The sequence below is a fragment of the Platalea leucorodia genome, assembly GCF_965183815.1.
Source record: "Platalea leucorodia genome assembly, chromosome: 5".
Taxonomy (NCBI): Eukaryota; Metazoa; Chordata; class Aves; order Pelecaniformes; family Threskiornithidae; genus Platalea; species Platalea leucorodia.
Window position 1 is genome coordinate 70173597 of NC_138827.1, and position 23269 is coordinate 70196865.

A 23269-nucleotide genomic window follows, 5' to 3' on the forward strand; every position below is an offset into this window, starting at 1 on the left:
CAGCAAATCTGGTTTCCTTTTCAAGAAAATTAGTGAGAACTATTAAACAAACAATTAGTAGATACTCTTATTCTAAGGAAAGGTCAAAACAACTTTGTCAACAAGGGCAGAAAGGTAAATGAGGAAAAGATGCAGAAGCCAAACACTTAAGATTGGAGAAGTTGTCTCATATCAGCAATATTACCACAACAGGATGCAAACATTCTTCAAAAACATATCAAGAACTAAGTTATAATTGTTAAAGTCCTTACTTCGCTACAGTTATTGAGTCTTCATGTGACCAGGGTATATGAAGTCTGTAAACACTAGGTTTTCTTTCTGAAATGGAAGAGAATTAAAAAAAAAAAAAAAAATTAATTAAGAACAAGATGCGGCAACTGTCTCCAAAAACTAAAATGCAAGTAAAACAAAGGTGGCAGATAGATCACTATACAGAATCACTGGGCTTGCAGTTACATTGCAATTGACATTGCAATGCAGATCAGCGCAGTTAACATTGAACAAAAATGACATTTTTTTAACTTATGCTGTTGCAGAACATGACAGCGAGACATCAACGTTTAAAGGCAGGACAGTTATGAGAATACTTCTGGTTTTCAATACAAAGCTGTAACCTCAAGCTAATAAATCCATAACTTTTTTTTTTTTTCTTTTGAAACAAAGTCCTTTAGCATCCCATTCTGTTTAAGCTTAGGTGGCTCAACATTAAAATTTGAGTCCCACAATTAGCAAATAAAAATCCTAGCCAAATGTGCTATTCTTGAGAAACACTTTCAACATAATGCAGAATCCTGCTGAAAGTTCAACTTCCCTTCGCTGGGAAGTAAGAAAAACAAACATGAGGACTAATTACACACTTTCTTTGAGCTATCCTTCTTAACAAAAAGTGGAAAGTGAGAGATATTAGTAGAGACATTTGAGCAGATTATAACAGTACTGCCCAAACCCCATTGCAAGAGAGGACTTTTGTTTCCACGAGCTTCAGTCTTGAGAATTTTCAGCAAGCTTTGGTTTATAAATTTATACTTTAGAAGACTTATATTTACCTTTGAGTGACTGGCAGTGGCTCTCTATATAAATTTTGAAAGCTTGATATATCTAGACCATTAAAAAAAAAAAAAAGGAAAAAAAGTCACTTATATTCTCCAAACAGTGGTTACATTAGCTTAAAAAAATTGAGTAGTATTCTTACGTGGGTGAAGTGCTGGAGCTGTATGTTGTAAAGTAAGCCAGTTGAATTTAATAGAATTTTGCTTGAAGAAAGCCCTGTAAAGGATGTATTATTTTCACATATTAGATAAAATTGAGAACTCACTAGATCTTCAGATTATTTTTTTTTTCCAGGAGACTTACGTGCTTTTATATCTGTTATTCAAAACCCCACATTTCTTATTTCTTTGTTACTAACAAAAGCAGTATTAACTTTAGTAAAAACAAACCCTCAAAAACCTCCTGACCATTGGAATTTTTAGGGAAATTTATTATCAAAAATGTGGGTAATATTAGTTTTCCATTTTTTTTTTCCCAAAAGTAATATGCTATACTTACCAAATGAAAAAAGATGTGTTACAGGAAGCCGTACTGTTCTGGAATCCTCTTTGAAGAATTCACAGTCCAAAGTATACTGCAATTCAGGATATTAAATACAGATCTAAACTGAGCACAAGACTATAAAGCCTTTGCACTTGCCAAATTCTATTCACAGGCTCAGGCAAAGTCCAGGACACAAATACTGAAAGGCCACCTCTCCACACTCTACTGATAGGGACTGGCAGGTATTTTGTTCCTGTACACAGCAGTAGAAGTTTGAGTAGCCTAAGCATAACTTCCAGGTTACACTAGGTCTCACCCATTTGCAACAGCCTTCAAAAGGCTATTCAAACAGCTGAGAGTGACTAGCATCCAGCTCACATCCCTCCTTCTCAGGTACATCTCTTTTTTTGGGGGGGTGTTGCAAAGGAGAGTGACTTTTCCAAACTCTGGATACAATTTCCTAAGCAAAAAGGATTTTTAGTTTGTCTCCTGAAGTTTAATCATGCAAAAGCAAAGCAAAGTATCCAGCAGGTATGAGTTGTACAATCTCTAATAAGTATTTAGCTCACTTGAAAATTATTTTCCATCCCATTGTAAATCCAGCGTTTGTTTACGTTTTAAAAGCAGTTTCCAAGATCTAACACTGGACTGCAACTTAGAAGGTTACATTTCACAAGTGATTTCTCTTCCATCTTTGCTTATCCAGAATGTTGTATATTACTAATTTAACTACAGGATGCCTCTGTCACAACTAGCTGAAGATACACTCATAGGCGAGCATTATAATCACTTCAGCTGTGAACAATTTCTTGGCTCATGGATTATTATACCACAGATGCAGAGACTGTATTTGTGCTGCAGAAAGGAATGTCAGATCTGCTTAGACTTCTAATTCAATTTCAGTGTTCTGCCATTTTCAGGACTAACTAGAAAGGCCTGCCAGACCCAGCTGGGTAATACACAAAGTCTGCTTAAATTCACTGCAAGTTCCTCTTACTGGGATCCTGAGAGGCCTTGATGCAAAGATATCCAACTCATCTGTGAGATTCAGAACTATCAAACTCTGCACAACTCAGTCTACCATGTTATTTGTGGTCTTAGAGCTTGCAGAGGTCTCTGTACCATGCTCCCCAGAATCCATATGTGGTGTCTTCAAATCTACAGCATTCTCTGCTACCCTGGATAAGAGAACTGACTGTTCAAAATGATAAATATTCAGGAATGCAATCAGAACATTAGAACCTCCAACAAGAACTCTAAGAACTGTTTTGAGAACTGTTGCTTTGTACGTTTCAAGTGCTATTCATGCCTTGCATTTGGTATTTTATCAAATGAAAATGTTTCTGAACTTACAGAAGATAACAGAGTTACTTTCAAACCACACTGGAATATAGGTCTACGGTTTCTCAAAGTAACTTAGCACATATTTAATATACTTCCTTTTCCTTCTGTCATAGCATCCGAAAGCTGTGAACACATTAAGCAAGCAATTTCTGCATTTCATTTTTTTTACCTTATTGCCAACTGTGGGTGGTACCTGAATGACAATGTGGGACAAAGAAGGATAGTCCTGAAGTTTCAGTATTACAGCCTTAAAAAAAAAAAAAAAAAAAAAAAAAAAGAGAGAGAGAGAAAAAAAAGACAAAGAAAAAAAGGAAAAGAAAGACCATTACTGAACATACCCCTTAGCTTGCCCCTTGCCAGTTTGTACCCCTTCCTCTGGAATACAACTGCATGTTCCAAGGCTGTAAACAGAACAGATCCTTCTCCCGTGACATGCAACCACCCCACAAAGCACTTCTCCCTCCTACAAGTTATGTACAATACTTACCTTGGTGGTTGGAAGTAACTCAGCTCTCCAGGATAAATCAGTAGCTTCCAGGCTGTAAAAATTCATGCACATTAAAGGATAAGCATATTCATTATGCAGGCACTATGTTATAACAGTGGATTAACATACCAGCTTCTCTCTCTCTCTGGATTCACATGATTTTAAATTGAGAACAAGTTTGGGTCTACTGCAGTTAGCTACCATAGTAATTTGTCAAACGATAGTCATTTCAGATACTGCAAATCTTGTTTTTGCAAAAACAAGTTAAGCAAAGCTCTAACTTTGTCATACACAAAACATTCAGCGGTTATTAGCCATACAACTTCAGACACATAATGAAAACTCTTAATGAGCTAAAATAGCACTGGCATTGAACTAACACACAGTTTTATTAGCATCTTTTAAACATCAAAAGTACCAATTTTTCCTATGGAACACCTAAAACATACCATATAAACCAAAAATTTTGTTAGCTGCTGCAGACCTTGCAGTTGTTCTAAAACGGTGTGTACTTACATTAACACACTGAACTGCAACACATTCATTCAGTCATTTTAAGTTACAATTTTTAGAATACCAGGATACTTCTGTTTCTCTAAATAGTGTTACATGACCTCAGGACGCAGTCCACAGCAAAAACACTCCTATTAGATGAGGTTTTAGGCAGCAGTCCTGAACTAGGCTAACCTGCACTTGATGCTGATCAAAGGTTATACAAAGGAGTAACAGCCAGCTTCTCCTTGGATCAGGAAAAAGTAGTTATGACATCTGGCTATCAGCTGGAGGCAAGACTCTGTGGCTGTACACCTCAGCACAGATCCCAGAACAGATAAATATTATGCTAGCTCAATTCCACCTGGAAGCTTTCCCTAATCTGAAGGGTAGATTGAATTTACTTTGAGCTTTCCCTAATCTGAAGGGTAGATTGAATTTACTTTGAGCTTACTTTGCAAATGTAAGCTTAAGCCAGTGTTTTAAATCCATTTTGTAACAATTGTAATGACCGGATTCAAATAATCACTGAATCGCCCACATGTCTAAATATTTTTCATATGACAATAACAGTTTTGGAATGGGGGGGGGGGGGAAGAGACGCTTCAATCCACTCTTCTGAAGGCTTTGAGTGACATTTAATGTCTTCTGTCATAGGAAAACCACACAATTTAGGAATCCAGCACAGCATGTAGTGTCCACAAGAGCACAACATGAGCAACTTTTCATTGCTATGAAGGTCAGAAATATAGCTCAAAGAAGAAAAAGTTCACCTATTTTATTCTGCATTCATGCAGTAATTTTGAGAAAACCTATTCTTTCCTGTTTCTTGGTGATACAGAAAGCATGAATTATTCACATTAAGAATTCTGCTTTTCTTCCCGATCTCTTCCTTCCTAAGGGGGAGGATGTTTTATATGCTTTAAATTCAAATGTAATCTCACAAGATCCATTTGAATAAAGAACAGGAACTGTTTATACTCACCACATCGATGAATTACTGTTCATACAGCCATAAATCCAGCTATTTGTGTCCTGTAAAGTCAATACCATAAAATAGTACATTACCTATGTGTGAATGTATTTATAAATATATTAAAAATAGCAATTCTTTACTCCAAACAATGCAGGAGTTGATGCTGATAATCTTCTCCAAAATTTCTATATGCTGTTTCAGTACACCAGATGTCAGCAACTGTTCTGAAAATCCTCTGACAGCGGAGCCTTGGTGCAATTAACTTACTAAAAAGAGGAACAAATTTCCATCTTCATCTCGCTCCTTTTTTTATTGTGTCTGCAGCAGCTATCACTATAGCGACTAAACTCTCATAAGGATGTCAAATGCCAAAGTGTAAAAGCAAAAATGATGATAAAAACAGTCTGTCTCAGATTTCCTCAATTATTTTTAATGAAAGATATCCACCAACTTTCTTCCTTCATTTCACAATGAAGTCAGACTTCTGTGTTAACAGCAAGTGATATCCTCCATTAAAAGTCTGATATCGCAATCTTGGAATTACAAGGATGGAAAGATGAAGCATAAGAGTGAAAGGTGGGGGTTTCTAGGAACCATTTTTAATAACTTCCATTTGCCAGCTTTTCTAGTTACGAATCAATAAATTTTCTAAAAACAAATACAAGGTTAAGCAAACAAACTTTCATCATTTCTCCTCAAAAAAAATCTGCCTTACATATGACGTAAAACTCAATTTTATTATAGTTCAATCTTTTCTAACTAAAAGAAACTTCTCAAGGTACTATCCTAAGCAATCGAGGAATACTTTAGGTTTTTAATGTTCTACTGCTCCCCGCCTCGAGAATTTAAGTGTTCTGAAGCAAGAACACCACGATGCAAGTATCTCTGACATTGTTCTGTACCTTCTCCTCTTCAAGCAGTACTAGCCCTGTCTTTAAGATATTATAACAAAGGCAAAAGTTACCCTCTTAAAGCACAACTAAGATCACAACAAATGTGTAAATATTGAAGGTGCTACTGGGAAGGACAATAAGAAAAGCACTGAAAAGATACACTCTTTTTTTCCACAATGGTGGTATGAACCTCCTCTTTGGTAAGGGGAGGAGGGGCAACAGGGCAGGCAGGATGCAACAGGAAAGCATCTCAATTTTCTTGCCACTAATCTAAAATACTCATGTAATTCTTTAAAGCATATTTATCCATCTCCAGTTTGCCAATTCATTCCTTCAAAAAATATTGAAAAAAATTTTCAAACGCGTTTTGGCTGAATTTATGTGTCTTGAGCTAAAAATATAAAAAAATGCACATTATGCCCTCTCCTCTCAATACAGGAGACAACTGAGAAGGTGCTGTTTTCTTATCTGGCTTCCATTCACTTCCACTGCTTTGTGGAAGATCTGTAGCCTTTCAGGCTCACTTAAATTTTATTATGGGAAAGCAAACCTATAAACACCTTTCCCAAATTAGAAGTATGGCTGAATCCTGGCAGCACTAAAAATAACTTCTTCATTCAAAACCATCAATACAGAACTGCACTAAATTAAAGGAGAACATAATCTGGGGCTACCCATAAGAGAGTCAAAAATAAAACACTTGAGGTTCAGGTGGCATTGAAGGTTTCAGATCTTGAAGACTAAGTGTGACATGTTAAAAGAGGAAGTACCTCTAACACAACGTTAATGGCTGTGAATGTAAATGGATGTCAGTAATTTCAATAACTGTTCATTAAACTGTCTTAAAACCACAGCAAATCTAAATTTAAAAAAATACATCTTCATAAACAAACTCCAGACATTAAAGAAGTATTTTCTCACCAACATACTGTTTTCACAGTAAACATGACTGTATGATTTTCTGTGGCTTGCAAGAGGAAATGTGAAATATTTTCCATCAGAATCCTTAAAAGAAAAAAAAAATTGCTCATTAGAAAAAAAAATAAACATAAAAACACAATGAGGAAAAAAATGTTACTTACATTATTAACTGAATAAGTCCATTTTGAGGCTTTGACTGTAATCCACATGAAAGTCCCTAAAAACAAATAGGTTTTTATATGCCACACTGCAGGAACTATCCTTATTATCCTCCAAAATCTTATCTTTTACTTATGCCAAGTTCTTATCTCTAATCTGTAAATGGCCATAAACTTTATAAGCTTTAATCAACACTCAGGACTGCTACTGCTTAGAATTACATGCAACAGTTATCATCAGTTACACAGGAAACAGCAAAACCCTAGGATCCAAATACTACATATTAATTGTAAAATAAAAACCCTATGGATCTTGAAACAAAGCTCTCAAGGCAACAAAACAAATAAGAAACTGAATGATACTAATGTAATTACAGGGTAAGTGGCTGATTAAAGCTGAGGCAACATTAGAAACAGCCCCAATCTTTGTTCCTGTCAGCCTTCTAAGAAAATGAATACAGAAACTTGTGTAGAAGCAAGTCAACAATGAAGTGACTAACACATACAAGAAAACAGTAGCAGTTTAAAGATACGTCTGGAGAAAAAGAACAGGACAGAATAATGAAGAGATCAGAGATACAAACAATGCAAATTGTCATGCAAGAAGGTTAATATCTTTCTTGCGTGTAACTAGAATAACAAGTTCATCACAGAAATTTAGCTAAGTGTCAAGAGATCACCACAAATAAGAAGATGCAAACATGAAATCCAATTTAAACATATTCCTCCTTATTGCTAAAAGCTGACCCAAAAAAAGGCAAACAAACAAAAAATCAGTTCCACAACCTCTTTGGGCACCTGTTCCGGTGTCTGACCACCCTCCTGGTGAAGTACTTTTTCCTAATATCTAATTGGAATTTCTTTTGTTGAAACTGGACTTTACTGCCTATTGTGTTATCACTGTGCACCTCTCAGAAAAATCTAGCTTCACCTTCTGTCCAGTCTTTCATTAGGTAGTTGGAGACAGCAACAGGATTCCCCCTTAGCATTCTCTTTGGCATGAAAAAACCCAGTTCACTCAGCCTCTCCCTGCCACGTCCTATGCCCCAGGAGTTAACCATTTTGGTGGTCCTCTGCTCTATACTCACTTCAGTATATGTCAATGCCTAAATGCCTTCTTATACCAGGATGGCCAAAACTGGACACCGAAGTTCAAGGTACCTTAGTACTTCTGCAATAGCTTACATTAAGAAAATTCCCAAAATAAAATAGTTTTCATAAAATGGTTCAGCCTACTTCAGCAAAACTAGGAATACAGCTGTGCCCTGCAGAAGTCCTGCTTAGTTCCCAAGACTCCATGCAGTCAAAATTTCTCACCTTTTAACTATGCATTCTTAGCAGTTACAAGAAAACCGTTAGTGTGCAGTCTGTTTTACCCTGCCACGTAATGAAAAAAAGGAAGTCGCTGATGAAGCAGATCTGAATATTCAGGATTTCCATGAGTAGCACAAAACTAACACAATGCCTCTACAACACCCATACTATCCCTCCTGCAAGCATGGGATGTAAGCATAGATTAGACTGTACTTTTGACATCCAGCTATTTCCAGTTTCTGAGATTCTCTACTGGACACCCTGGTGTAAATATAACTCCTGCTCACCCCCCAGAACCTAAGCCATATAAAAGTGACAGATCTTTGCTCCTACCCCTTTTAACCTATTTAGTGCTGAAACCACACAAAAGCTGATGGTTTAGGTCTATAACCCATATATCATTTTAGCAATGTCTGAAGAAGGACAAAATATATTTCAGAAGTTTGTTAGTGAGAGATTAAATATTAGCAAAGGAGTATAATTGAATCCTGTTGAAAAGAAAACTGCTGCACACCTGTGAGTTCCGTAAAAGCTTCAGGATTTTCCTCAAATATCTTTGCAGGGTGTCTCACAAAGTGGTGATTCAGTACGGACATTCTCTTCTTTGGATCCTCAGTTATCTAAAAAAAAAAAAAAAAAAATTATCAAATTTTATTTTACCAATTTGTGTGATTTACAGTCATCACATGATCATAGCTAGCAATACAGTTTTGGGGATAAGAGGCAGGAGAGATTGTTGGAAAACATGGTACGCTTTCTATTCTAAATTCAATAATCTGAACAAATAAAGTGCCATCAATAGTCAATCACTGCAATATAGAAAGTCTACACATGTTATAAAGCATAGCTAAAACTTTTAGGAGTTTTATATCCTTGCCTACTCTTAACGTGAGGAAACCATTCTATTAAACTTTCTTTATAGACACACATGCATTCTTCCTGAATTAACACACTTATGCCAGAGTTTAGGAAACATTCTCACGTTTATATTTACTAGTCTGAGTTCACAAATCCACCTTACTACATCTTCTCTTAATATTTCAAGCATCCAGATAGCTGTAGAGCTACATTGGGATTCACTTTTGTTTGGGATTGGGGTTTTTTGTTTGTTTTTTTTTCAAAATCAAATTTCCAGGACTAATTTTTGTCTATTCAGCTTTCCAAAACTGTGGCCATTATAACTGATTTCTGAAAAGTTTTGCCCTCCAGCACACTGCCAGTCAACTCCAGAACAACTGTACCCCCTTTTCGTCTCTCTAAATCACATCTTAGAGTGAATACACCTAAGAAACTAGAGAAGTCTGCCCCAAACAGCTTCAGAAAGAACACCTGGAAGCCTTCCTCTTCCATGTCTGGGGCTCTGCTCTTACGTATTTTCAACCTCTTGGACCTTAATTCCAATTCATGTTTATTGCTGCATAACGTTTCAGAAAGAGAACAGAGTACAATGGGAGATTTCTCCAACAGCTTTCAAAAAGTAAGATGCAAGATATTTATTTAGAAAAGCAATAAATAATGGTAGCTGGAGGTAAACAAACATGCTAGTATTTTACTTGCATTCTGTTTTTGTAAGTGCTGTTTGCAAAAGAACACCACAAATACGTGCTGGCCACTATGACGACAACACATGGAAGTTCGAGAAGTATTATGTCTGAGTTAAACTACCAGAGTTTTTCACCCTTTGTGTACTAGTCAGAGAAGGTGACCCAACAACACATTGAGAAGTCACATTCAAAGCTACACAGCTAGCAAAATTTGTTTATCCTGGTGCAAGGTCAACTAAACCTGCTGCATTATGGAAGAAAAGTTCAGTCCACAGCTATAAAGCATCAAGCAGTCAATAATAAAAACTGAGTTAACACCTAATTATTTCTGATGTGTTGGTCAAACAACACAAAGCCACGGGATTTTTCAGTGACTGGTACAAAACGGCAACAATTTTCTCAGCATGACTTAGAATAATCAAAAAGGAGTTTTCTGTATAATAGGGTGATATTTGTACTGATGAAGCATTCTGGAATGGAAGAAGAAAGCATGATGGGGAAATATACAGGAGACGACACATACAAACCTGCCTTGTATTTTCATCTATGAGATCAAAAAAAGCTCTAATGGTAGCCAGGATCAATTCTTTGCACCTGGAAGGCAGAACAAGTAAAATTAAATCTAGAAAGGAAATACCCAGCAGAATAAAAGTGGTTAGAAGAGACATCATAATAATATTATGCTGAAGTTAAATTATTGTATAATGTGATAACAGTAGAGAACAGAGGGATGCACAGTCAGTCAATTAACTTTTGTTCCCTTAGCTTACCACACTATGGAGAGATGGTCTGTTGAGGCCCAAGCTCTAGGCACAGCTGAGCTCTATTTGAGGAAGGAAAAAAGTTAAGATTTTGTTAGTATTCAACATTTTAAAATTCTAAGCAAGCCTTTCCCCTCCTTATTTAAACATATTTGCACAATTATTAAAAAAAAATAGTGTTAATCTTAAGAGTTTGAGGGACTAGGGTACAATAGAATGACTTCAGTCAAAAAAATCTTACAAGTGCTGAAGCACTTGCAAAACAGGACTTGTAAAACAAAATGACTAAGTTATCTGTGTTAGATAGCAGAGACTAACGGTGAAAGGGCAAATAATGGTATGGAGGAAACTTACCAAAAATTTCTTCAAAGACTGCTTCTAGGACTAATCTTACTATTTTAATAAGTGAACCTGGCACACGGGAATAGAAGCATGCCAATGAAAGCTGCTGCTTGAAAAAGCAAGGGCATCCTCAACAGAAAGGAGTATCAGAACACCATGCATAAAAAACTGGACAGTCTGAAGCTATTCATTTGTGTAAGTCTATTGCATGTATTGCATTTTAGGGACTAATGATATCAAAAACATGTCTCATAAATGGAGCTCATCACCTAATTGTACAACTTGATTCAAGTAAGCTATGAACTATTAATACATTACAGCCCAGAAGAAAAAAAAACAAAACAAACAACAACAACAAAACAACCTCCAAAACCCACAAACCAAAAAACAAAAAAACATGAGAAAGAACTAGTACCACTACGCATGAGATCTCATGCAAAATTCTGGTCACCAACACTCAAGAGAAATGAAAGTAGAGCAGATGCAGAGAACGGTTACTAGGACAAAGGGAATGCAGAGTTAATCTTCATAGCCCAGCAGAATCCGAGCTAAGACTATTTATAGACAGCTTTCTGTAAAATGGACAGGGAGGTAAACACCAAGGGAATAACAACTATTTCAGGTAACATTTCAAGTCGATGTCAGAACAAACGCATTTAAAAGCTGACTTGCACAGTAAATGGAAGCTGGAAATTACAAGTTTTCTTCCAGTGAGCAGCGTTTTCCAGGTTCTTCCATGTTGGGAACAGGTTGATGGAAGGGAGATGGAATGACAAACCTAACTGCTTCTATGATGTTGCTTGATTAATTTTGGAAGGAGATAGATGCCTGCAAAATCAGAAGACTGGACTTGATGATCCAGTAGATCCTTTCTATTCCCAAATTCTTTGAAAAACAATAAATACAAGAAGAAGGCTCGAAGCTAAAGCTGTCTATTTATAATTAAACCAGCAGTCTACTCCTATACTGCACATCTGCCAGTCTCCACATAGACATCTCTTGTAAAAACACAGGAAAATAAAACCTGAGTTCTGAAACTAAAAAGGTGCAAGAAGGTGGAGGTGGTGAGAAGAAACAGTACCAAGTGGTAGATGATTCAAATCCACCCCAACACATCCTCTTCCAGTGGACACTCATTTACATTACATCAACTATTTATGGTTTTATAACTATACACTATCTACTTTGTGTTTTGACATGTAGTATTTTCATATTTAGTTATACTATGCTGCACATATAAACTACAATTAGACACCGATACATGCATTACATAAATAGCTATCTAACATAGCTCCATGCAAAACCAAAAAAATAGTTTGCTTTTTTACCACAACAGATAAGGCACTGTCATGTTGACTCAATCTTGGTAGAAAAGCCAGTCCTGAACGAACTTGGTAATCTCTGAATCCTCCCGCCACAGAAAGGGTAGTTAAATTTCTTAAATCTTGGGCCTTTAGAATCCAATGATTGTTTACAGCTGTATAAAAATCTATAAAATATATTAAAATCAATCACAATTTCCCCATAAGTCTATTTGATATACAAAAAAGCTATAGAAACATTTAACTAAAAGTTTCTGTAAGCCCCCCTAGAGGCACTCAAGCTCTGATTATCACTTTTGATTCATACAAGGAAGGAAAATTATTGTTTTAAGCCCAAGGAGGTAGCAGTTGGGAAAGACAGATACACTTACACTTTCTATATCAGCTGAGCACGTATATTGTTTAAGTAGCAAACCACAGACTTACTTTAAGGACAGCCACAGTACAGAAACAGTCAGGAAGGAAGAAGCATTGCATTGCAATCAATTGTAGGACAGAGAATTAATACAAGCACAATAAATCAAATTCAGCAGCTAAAGATAATCCATTCCTCTTGGGTGGCACAGAGAATAATGAAAATAAATGTCTGCTCCCTTCCCTTCATCAATTCCCTCAATATCTACATGTAGCAGCACAATTACCACTGAGCGCATATTTCATCAGGATAGTTTAGTCTAATCTAGCTTTTCAAAAAGTGTATAGTACATGCATAATGATTATACTTCATCTTCTACGCCTCAGTTATTGTGGTGAGCAGAAAATACAATCTATCTTTTATGTAAATATATATAATTATATCTATATTCAATATTCTCACCCTCCAAACCTTTGGGCATGACAAACATTAAATTTAGCAACTCTGTTTAGGCAATTCATTTGATAAAAGAAAGCCATTACAGAGGTCAAGTTTTACAAAAAAGAAAGAAAAAAAAGTCATTTGCTGGAGAGCTTACAAATTTAGTAACATGCTCTGCAACTTACTAAAATTACAAATTATTGAGAGCTCCAGGACCTGCACAGAAGTTTAAGTCCACATAATCCATTTTATATGACACCTTACTTTCTCTCAGTATCCTACCTACACAACCACCTGACTAACAAAGGAATAGATAAATTACAGTAAACAAAACAGCCCATTTTGCTGTTGATTTGCAAGAATCTCACCTATCAATGCTTGAGAAGATCAATAAAGAAATACAATGTAATTAGATAACCTGCTATACTTACCAGTAAGATATTTGTCTAAAGGCATTACAGGTGCAACATGAGGTGTGGCTTGCGTAATGAGGAGGTTTATAAGTTCAGGCTTAAAATTCTTCAGAGTAAGCAATGCTCTTGCAACAAGCCCACCCATGGAATGACCTACTATTGCAACACTGGTCGGTGCAAATTCTCGATCCTTAAGCAAAGAGTGATTAGAGACACCAAAAATAGATTTGACATTGAACTATGATTATCAGTTGTTCATTTTTCCCCCCAAAATTAACTTATGTCCTCTCAAGGATAATATTAACTAGTATCAACTTGACAAGTTTACAAAATGAATATAAATTTAGTTGCTATCTCAAAAAACGTGCTTAACGAAGTTTGCAGCTCAAAAGGAAATATTATATAGCCTGTGTAAGCATAAACTTCAGCTTATTTTAATTTCTGAGACTCTTCGGGACATAGGCTACCAAAGAACTTTCCTAGAGAAAACTGAATGTAAGGTGATGCTATATTAATATTTTGATAAGCTAGGGAAAGTTTACATGTCTACTACAAAAAAGCATACATTGTGCATGGAAGTATTTATTTAGAAGCACAGTATAGAACCTAACACCAAGGCTCTGGGATTGTCACAAGCATTAAAAATCTATTAAAGAGCAGCACTTCTCTATTGCACTGTTATCACATTCAATTATCTACATGCATTATAAAGTCTCCCTCCCTTATTCATCATTCTTTAGTTTTCTAGCAGAAAAGGCGGCCCAGAATTCCACTCCAAAATGCAAGTACATTATTCAGCATATGTCACTACTTACCCTGTACAACTTAAGAATTACTTTTATGCATTCATGCACAAACTTGGTCTGTCGTTGCAGACTACCACCATACAATGCAACCAACTCCTCATTAAAGTTGACACTGAAGAAATTAAAATGATACTTGAAGTCAATGTCTTCTGCTTTTCTAAGTGCAATGGAGCCAAGAGAACGTACTAGGAAAAGAAACCACATCAATTAGAACAGTCTAATTGTCACTGCTTAGCACCGTTGTTAGTAGATAAATGCATAAATACATAATCTATTAAGAAACAAATGTTATCTTAAATCCATTGTTTATCTCAAGTCATTTATAAAAGTAAGAAAAGGATGAAAAAGACATCCAAAAGCAAATAATCTCTTTTCTAATACGCAATCACACTTGTTTTACAAAAACAGATTTGAAGATATATTCAGAGCAAAAGTATCAGCCAGTCACTGTCAGAACCAAATTGTAAAACGAGAAAAGAACTAATTATTTCCTACTTTTATAAGAATCCCTCTGATTTAAAAAAAAAAAAAAAAAAAAAAAAAAGTAAACATATCACAAGAGCTTACAGAACAATGTGGAAAAGAACAAACCTGCTTAGACGATAAGAAAGTTTGGAATGAGTTACCAAGAGCTGCATACTATGCTTATGGCAGTTAACTATGTGACTTAGCTTACCGCTGACTACAGAGATATTTTGCGTCAAAAAAAATTTATACAAGATCAGGGATTATGTTCCTCCACCTGAGGGCTGCTTTTCCCATCTCATTTGCACCTTCTTACCGCCATGAGGACAAGAAGGCAAAACAAGCATTCTTGGCTTCAATTCTAGAGGCATTGCTACTGCTAGGCTTTCCTGAAATTCCTCTGAAGACCATCAGCCCTAGGACAACATTCCCAAATACCACCAAGATATGTATGGGGGACTGGAAAACCAAACCCTAAAGGACACTTTTCCACCTAAACTCTTGAGGGAGACAATGTTCTGTTTACAAGGTCTTGCTTCTGACCTGTCTTCTCCATCTAACCCCAGCTGCGATTTAATGCAGCCTTCTTGAGTGCAGAATTGTCCCTGAGTTTCCATGGAGACATGGCAGGATGGGAACAGTAACGGCTGCAAATAAAAAAGCATGGTAGGGAAAGAAGAAAATAAAGAGAAAGTCCCAAAAGCAAATGTATAAAATAACTAATGATGGCCAGAAAGGTTTGTCAAAATCCAGCACACAGAACCAAGATTCTTCTAGAGTGCAACAGTTTTGGAGACCTTCTTGGAAAAGTTCGCTATAGAAATTAACATATCAAACAAATTTCAGCAAAGCTCATGAAATGAAGAAATAATATTTATGAAATACTTCACATGTTCAAACACCCAAGCAGATATTATCAGCATGATGAAAATTATAAACCTAATTTGTAGTCAGTCATTTCACCAATTCTATCTAAAGCTAATAAACAATAAGAACATCTTCAAAATGGTTTGAAAATACTTTAAAAGTATTGAAAAGATCAAGTGTCTTATCACAACTTGGAGGTCCTGGTAAAATGAACAAGCATATTGCCAAAGATCACAAGGCAAGCGTGTGACAGATGCCTAAATAGAATTCACGGTCTCAGTTCTCCCAATCTCAGGTTCATTCCCAACAATTAAACCACGCCACCACCTTTTACTCAAAGTCTCAATTTTGTACATTTTAAAGGTTCATTTTAGCGCCTATGAAAGATGATGAATTAAGATGTTTCAAAAGTGCCTGTAACACATCAAAATAACAAGCCCAGAAAAGGCAGCAGCACTTCTGTCTTCATTGCTCAGCAAATATGAATGTATTTTAAACAAGTATGAAAAATAACAATAGCAACACATTCTCTGCTCATCTAGGTATCAGAATTAAAGTGTGTTATCCCACAATAAATTCTGAACAAAATATGAATTCTCATAAATTCCATAATAAAACAAAAACTATTCTGAGCCACTGATTAAGGCAGAACAATTTATTTTAACAAAGATTTTGAAAAATGCACATACGACTTACTGCCAGTCTCCCTAAATCAATTTTGCAAAACAAAGAATAAATATTTAAATATTTACTGATCTGAAGTAGCACATTATATCCACAGCATGTAGTACTTCTACTCACCTAGTTTAAGTTTTTCTTCATATACTTCCTTTTGATTCCTAGCATACCCTGAAAGTACCATTTTATTTCCTGCATAGTGATGTACTGCAAGACAGCATTAATTTGCAGATTTGCAATATTTTATACACAATTACAAAAGGCCATATGGTATCCCTCATAATCATTATGTTCATCATCATCTTTGGATACTATTGTGCCTGAAAGTCTATATGGGTTTTCTAAAAGTATGAGTTGGTAAAATATTTTACTTTGTTATACGCTAAGCAGGTATGTTCTCAAAGAAAATAACTTTGTTCTCTGAAATCAGACAATTTAATCAAGTTCAGTGCAAACATAAGGAAAAATTATCACAGTAAGACATCAGGGTTTAGACTGTGGTGGGTTTCCCCAAACATATACATCAATTTTGCTAACATGGTAAGAGTGTTATTAACTGTTTCAGAGCACATTTCAGAGAACAAAAATAACGGTCTGACAAACCCAGCCTGGAAGGAATACTGGATACTTGAATAAACACTTAAACACAATACTTCTTGTTCATCAAACTACTAACTTCAGTATTTATAATGAAAAATAAAAATGCTTTAAAACTATTACTTCTTTTCATTTGGAGCCTAGAAGCATAAGAGGGAATAACCGGGAAAACAAAAGCAGGCTATGTGTAAAGTGGGAAGATGATGCCAAAGAAAAAACGCCAGGTAGGAAATAATGAAGCTACAGGGCAAGCCACAAGATGATGCTTATTTCTATAGCACGCAACTACTTCACATCACAGATGGTAGCTTGTTCAGTTTCTTCTAAGCAAATTCAGGTCTTGTATTTGGCATAACTGCACTAAACGTTGTTTAAATCAAAACCAAATAGATGTTTGCGATGAAAAACACAGCAAGGGTGCAGCGCTGCCATAGTACAGCATAAACTGTACTGTTTCTGGCTTTCAAAAGTTAAAGTCTTACTCCAGAAAAATATTATAGCTCAACTGTTCAACTGATTTCAAACAAAAATGAAGTCTTTTGACTGCTTGAAATTAACCGTGGACTAACAAGGATATCTACACTATAATATGATCATCCATTATGACTTTTGTTGATATTATTTCAAACAGAAAACTTCTTGCCCTTAAGCAATGCATAAATATGAAAGCTCTTTGTAACATACCTATAACTTTGCTAAATGCTTACCTTGTTTGTAACTGCCAGCATTCCCAGGAAGAAAGAGAACGGGAATTCCTGTCAATAGGAGATTTTTATTTTCTTTGGCATAGTTCCCTTCCCCGTAGAGATAGAGCTCATATGCTGGGTATCGTCTGGCTGTTTTCTTGGGTAATTTTATTTTCTATTGCAAAAGTTAAAAAGAAACCTTGTCAATATTGTTGCAAACAAGAAAATATAGTGGCTATCTAGTAATTTAAATGAACTGGTTATGTATTATGTATTGTTTTAAATTACAGTCTAAAGAATACAGAATGAAAAACTGGGGTTTGCTTCAAAAAAATAATTAAAAACAAAGTATCAAGCATTTTGTTTAAGTAGGTATTACTGTGCATAATAAGTGGCTGCACTTACTTACTTGAAACAGCTATTAACTTTAACTGGCTTGGAAACAAGCTCCAAATGAATGCAATTATGTATCTTTTAAAGTTGCACATTCGTAAAGTAAACCTAGCCTTATACTATAGAGGGGAAAAGGGGCTGGGGAAAGGCATGTCAAAACCCAACCACTTCTCCCAGGACATGAGAATTCGAGAGCAGAAACTGGGGCGCACGAGTGATCCTAATTATTCCTACTGCACCTGAAGAGTTCTAGAATTCTTTCCAATACCACATAACTCAGGACAAGGATGTGCTACTGCACCTGATACCAACGCTAAATCTCAAGAACAGGGTTCTGTAGGTGACTGTCAGATGACAACTGTTGTGTCAGGGTAAATTACAGATGCAGTGTGAATTCTCTTAGGTGATTTTTACAGAGATGTAACCTGCAATGGGAATTTAACCAGTAGCACTAACCACCTTAATACGGCTTGTCAGAAAAAATAAACCCATGATACTTTGGGGGCTATTTTTTTGTTGTTTTCAGTGTCAGTTATGTGGCCTAGTGTCAAACAACCTGATTTTGTAACAACTCGGGATCCAATTTACACAGTAAATGGTCATCTTAAAAAAGGCCATATTTCTTGTATTAAAACAGAGAAGCAAACAACTATCCCCCTAACCTATCACATAACTTATTCACAGGCTTACGAATTCCCAAAGAGAAAAGAACAAAATAGCTTTGAACCTGAGGGCTAGGTGATGATTAAGTCTTAGACCAGTAAGTTATGACTCCTAGAGCCATATGACACTGCTTTAAACCAAGTAAGTAGTAAGCAAGAAAACATTTAACTAACTCCTGTATGGAGGTTGGTTGGTTTATAATTTTGAGTTTCTAAGCTATAGACTTTTAAAATTTCTATGAATGTGAATACACTTGTTCTAGCATTTGATTACTTATGTTATCACAATTCAGAGACAAACAAGATAATTAAAAAATAAACTTATTAAGGTGTAATTTATATTTTAAGGAAACACTTTTACAGAATAAGGTCAAAACTAAGCTCAGTTTTGCATCAGAAATCTTCTCTAAAGTCTCTCTTCATTGCTTTATCGAAATAGAAGCATCTCTATTTCCGATATTTCAGTTGTTTCTCTCAACTGCGTCTACAGTGAAGGCGATTTAGCTTTAATTCCCTGCCCACATACACTCTTTCCCTTCCCCTGTTCTTCTCTGTCTCTCCTCAGCTAAAGACTATTTCCTTTCTCTCTTAGCCTTCAAATTGTTTGCCATATTGGTTATTTGCAACCTCTTCTTGTGATGTTTGATATATATACATATTTTAAAAGTATGTTCTATAATATATATTATATTTTTATAATATTCTACAATGTAACAAAATCCACACATCAGAGAGAGTGAGAGTGTTTTATTCCTTCACTGTGAACAGAAAAGGTTAAGCTTCTTTCAGGGTTTATGTCTTCAGATCATCCTTTCAATGTTCTTTCCCTTTTCTCCATCATCTCACTTTTCCAGCTTCACTGACCTCACTGTCCCTTTCTCATTCCATTCTACCGCTCCTTTTTCAAAGGCTTTCAAAATTCTGTGAAAAAAACTTAAATTAATCAGTTTCCATCACTAAACTAAGAGTGCCATCAAGATATGTTTATGGGACTTCCTGATAGATCAAATCAACTGTTCTTCCACAATATCTTCCTGGTTCATTGTCTTTTCAAAAACTTTTACAGAACACAAAATTAACAAGCTGCCCTTCTTTGGGTCAATGTCAAAAGCTAAAACCTACACAATCCATGAGAACAGTACTACCAAAATACTGGGGTTTTTTTCAGTAAATCACAGTGCTCAAATATTATAACAAAATGGCAACGTGTAACTCCAAAGGAAAACAGACATTCATGTTCCATGACAGCGGTTTTAAATTCTGAAGACATTGGTTATATAATTGGTTGTAATGAGCTACAGTAACTTTTTACAATGTCAATGTAGGCTTCATTTTTCACCCTGGTTCCCAAAGAAATTGGGCTTATGTGAAAAAGTCCTCATTACTAACTTCCGAATCTCTTACCAAGATTAGCTGAACAGGACAAGGGTAGGTTAAATTAAAATACTGCAATTCTACAACTCATGCAAAAAAAGATGGTTAAGTACAAAAAAGAAAAAAAATCCAGACTGATTCCATTACTTAGTATTACCTTGACTGTGAGCAAACCCACACTGTTAGACACAAATGAAATGAAACTTATGTTTAATTGCTCAAATAGTTATTCGTTTTGTAATGGGATACCCAATCAGGAAGGGAGGATGGGTACCTTTCACCTGAAATTCCTTCCTTGTGGTTTCCTGCCAATGCCAGCATTACAAAGACATTCAAAATCAAGCAAACAACCCCTCCAACAATAAAGAGGCACTTGGAAAGTATAATGCCTTAGTAAAGCCAGGCAATTAATATTTCTTCCCCCCTCCCCCAGTACTGTTTTCCACACAGTAAAAGTGATTATTCAGGGAACAGAAATTCTGAGAGGCAATACAGCCAGCTGCGACTTGCACCTCCCGCATGGAACTACTGCTTACCCTTAAGCCTTGAATCTCTTACCAGCACAACACTTGCCTAAAGATGCTTAGAATTTAAGCCCTGATGTAATGAGTAAATACAAAAGACGTGTGGTGGCAGATGAGAATTTCAGGCAACTGCCACTAACATCACACAAATTTTGCTAGTAATTTTCCATTGATTGGTTTCAGATCGAAGCTAAAGTAGGTTTTGGCTGCCAGGAAATCTGAAAACTTACCATGTAGTATTTAAATATTTATAGCTGCTTAAACAATTTTGTCCTACCGCACTGACAAAACAACCCTTGTAGCTATATCAAGGTTTCTCTTTTGTAGGCTAACACAACTATGTCAAGGTTAGCAAATGAAAGTTAATAGATCCAAAAATTAACTTGCTGCTTCGTTACCAATTTAGGTAATAAGGTTTTGTTTTAGGATCTTCTTTACTGTACAAGCAAGCTTGCAACCTACTTCAGAACTGAATATTATTTAGAATACTTCATATTTTTTTCAACATAGATTATATCCTAGATAATGCTAAATGAACATTTAGGAGCCAACAGATTATGCTTTGGGATGCTTTTAACAGGACAGAAAATCCTGTAGTAAGAACTACTATTAAAAAGAGAAATTGTTTTCTAACAACTGCATGCAGTATTAACAGTGAACCTACACATACTCACATATTTACATCCTCCCACTATTAAGCCATAATACCATGTCTGGAAAACACCAGTTCCATCAGCAGTCCTGTTTTCAAAGAGGTTTCTAAAAGGCTTCATTAGCAAAGCGAGAGGGACTTCAGGTGGGTTTACAAGTTCTCCCGCACCTTGTGGGACCGTGCCACTTACCAAGTGCTCACCGAGAAGACTTTGCACTACAGTTCCCTAGCTTGAGAAACACACTCACATTTGAATCTCGGGTTTTCACTTTTTTGACACATTAGTTGCTTCACACTCTGTAAAGTCACAAAAAAAGGCCAAGAAGTACAAGACAACCTCCCGGGCACGAATAGCGCTGTGAGTGCTGTCAGAAGGCTTGGCCCAGCCTCTTCCTTTGTAAGAGCTTGGGTGAGCTTTGGACCAGTTTTACCAGGACTACAGGTAACTAGAAGCGTTCACAGGTTATAAAATTGGAAGCTTTTCTATTCATTTTCTTTTGTACAGGTGGCAGTAGGAAACACCTCGTTACTTTACAGAGAGACAGCTTTTCCCTTCTGCAGCTATCCGAGGTGCACCATTATGCGATGCAGCCAAAGCAGGGGGTTTTCCCAAACACACCGACCTCTCAAAAAAGCCAAAGCTGTTTTTGCCCCGTTTACAGCTCGCCACTCCGCAGAGGCCGCCTCAGGAAGCGGCAAGTGGGCGAACCCAAAAGTTACGGGAGCCGCCGGGAGCCGCCTGTGCGGCGGTTCTCCCGCGGCTGGGCGCCCTGCGGGCCGTTCTCCTTTCCCCGCAGCAGGGAAGCGGCGGGGAGCCGCGGGCGGGCTGCGCCTCAGACGAGCGGCTCCCGGCCGCGGCGATGCGGGCGGCGACGCCCCAACGGCCGCCGGGCGGCGCGAAGGCGGCGCGGGGCCGCCCCACCCCGCCCAGCGGCGGCGCCCCGGCACCGGCGGGCTCCCACCTGTTACGCGCCCGCCCGCTCCCTCAGCGCCTCCCGCCGCCGCCGCACTCACCAGGTACTCGGGGTACTCGTACATGTAGGTCATGCTGCACCGGTTCTCCTCGTAGAGGAACAGCACGTCCCGCACCCCTAGCAGCACCAGCGCCGCCAGCGCCCCGTAGAAGAGCGCCGCCAACGCGGGCAGCCGGCAGCCCGCCCGCCCCATCGCGCCCCGCCGCGCCGAGGTGCGGAGCGGAGCCCTCCTCCCGCCGCGGGCTCTCCGCGCACACAGGCACGGCGGGGCGGAGCGGGGAGCGCCACCGCCCGGGAGGCGGGGCGGGCGGGCTGGCGCCACAACCTGCCCGCCGCCATGTTGGGAAGGTCAGGAGCTTGGCTGGCCGCCGCTCCGCCAGGCTGGGGAGGGTCTATCCGCCATGTCGCCGGCGCGGGAGCCATTACGGGGAGGTCGGGAACCTACCTACGCGCTTCCCCCAGCCGGCGGCTTGCGGGGGGAAGGCGTGTCCGCCATGATAGGGAGGTCAAGTCATCGCACCGCCGCTGCCGTGCGCCTGCTTAGCCGCGTCCGACCCTCACGGCTGCCGCTGCTGAAGGGAGGCCGCCCCGCGCTGAGGCCCCTGAGGAGACACCGTCCTCTCGGCTCCCCTCAGCAGGCAGCCGGGCCTCAGGCGGTGCCGGCGGCTCGTCGGCGTCTGCGGACGCCCAAATGGCCCCTGAGTGTCGGGGGCCGCAGGGCAAGGGCCGGGGGTGCCGACGGCGGCGGGCCAGAGCCGCTCGCCGCTCCCCGCACCCGAGGGCGGGCCCCGCTGCGGCTCACCGTGCAACACACCCGCAACCCCCCTGTGCGGCTGCTTTTACGGTTCCTGGCCTGGTAGCAGTTTAGTCACAACATCCATAAAGCTTCCAGCGCTCAACGCGTAGAAGACGTTGTTAATGGTGGTTGGTGGTGTTTGGGTTTTTTGGCGGGGAGGGCAGAGTAGGGGTTTTTTGTGGGTTTTGTTTGTCTGCTTTAATTAAGCACTTCTAACAACTTACTATCTTTTACTATCTTTAGGCACTCTTTTTCACTGGATTTTAGTCTCTGTAGACAGCCACACCACCCTGATGCATGACACACCCACGACTGCTGGTGTTGCTCATCCGTGAAAACTAACAGTAAAATATCTAATATCTGACAAAATAAACTGGGTTCGTTTGGGGTTTTTTTTCCAAACTACAGAGGAAGCAATACTAACATCAACTAAGACAAGGGGTAGTTACATATGAGGAAGTACAAAGCAGAAATACATACAGTACCATTTTCATCTTCT

At 38.2% G+C, this 23269-nt stretch overlaps 1 protein-coding gene across 2 annotated transcripts in view; it reads right to left on the reverse strand.

Moving 5' to 3' along the window:
• PGAP1 (post-GPI attachment to proteins inositol deacylase 1) overlaps positions 1-22197 on the reverse strand; it is a 42624-nt gene extending 20427 nt beyond the window's left edge. The window contains exons 1-17 of one of the 2 annotated variants that reach the window (XM_082312030.1): positions 22015-22193; positions 17417-17570; positions 14112-14287; positions 13315-13486; positions 12094-12254; positions 10433-10485; positions 10190-10256; positions 8633-8738; positions 6808-6863; positions 6647-6730; positions 4842-4891; positions 3365-3416; positions 3047-3124; positions 1549-1624; positions 1193-1266; positions 1047-1098; positions 252-318 (exon numbers count right to left, since the gene is read on the reverse strand). In XM_082312030.1, the coding sequence (XP_082168156.1) occupies positions 252-318; positions 1047-1098; positions 1193-1266; positions 1549-1624; positions 3047-3124; positions 3365-3416; positions 4842-4891; positions 6647-6730; positions 6808-6863; positions 8633-8738; positions 10190-10256; positions 10433-10485; positions 12094-12254; positions 13315-13486; positions 14112-14287; positions 17417-17570; positions 22015-22167 (1631 nt within the window). In that variant the 5' untranslated portion in view covers positions 22168-22193. Of the gene's footprint in view, positions 1-251; positions 319-1046; positions 1099-1192; positions 1267-1548; positions 1625-3046; positions 3125-3364; positions 3417-4841; positions 4892-6646; positions 6731-6807; positions 6864-8632; positions 8739-10189; positions 10257-10432; positions 10486-12093; positions 12255-13314; positions 13487-14111; positions 14288-17416; positions 17571-22014 lie in introns of both variants that reach the window. The other variant, XM_082312031.1, reaches the window with a different exon arrangement.
• Between the last annotated feature and the right edge of the window lie 1072 nt (positions 22198-23269).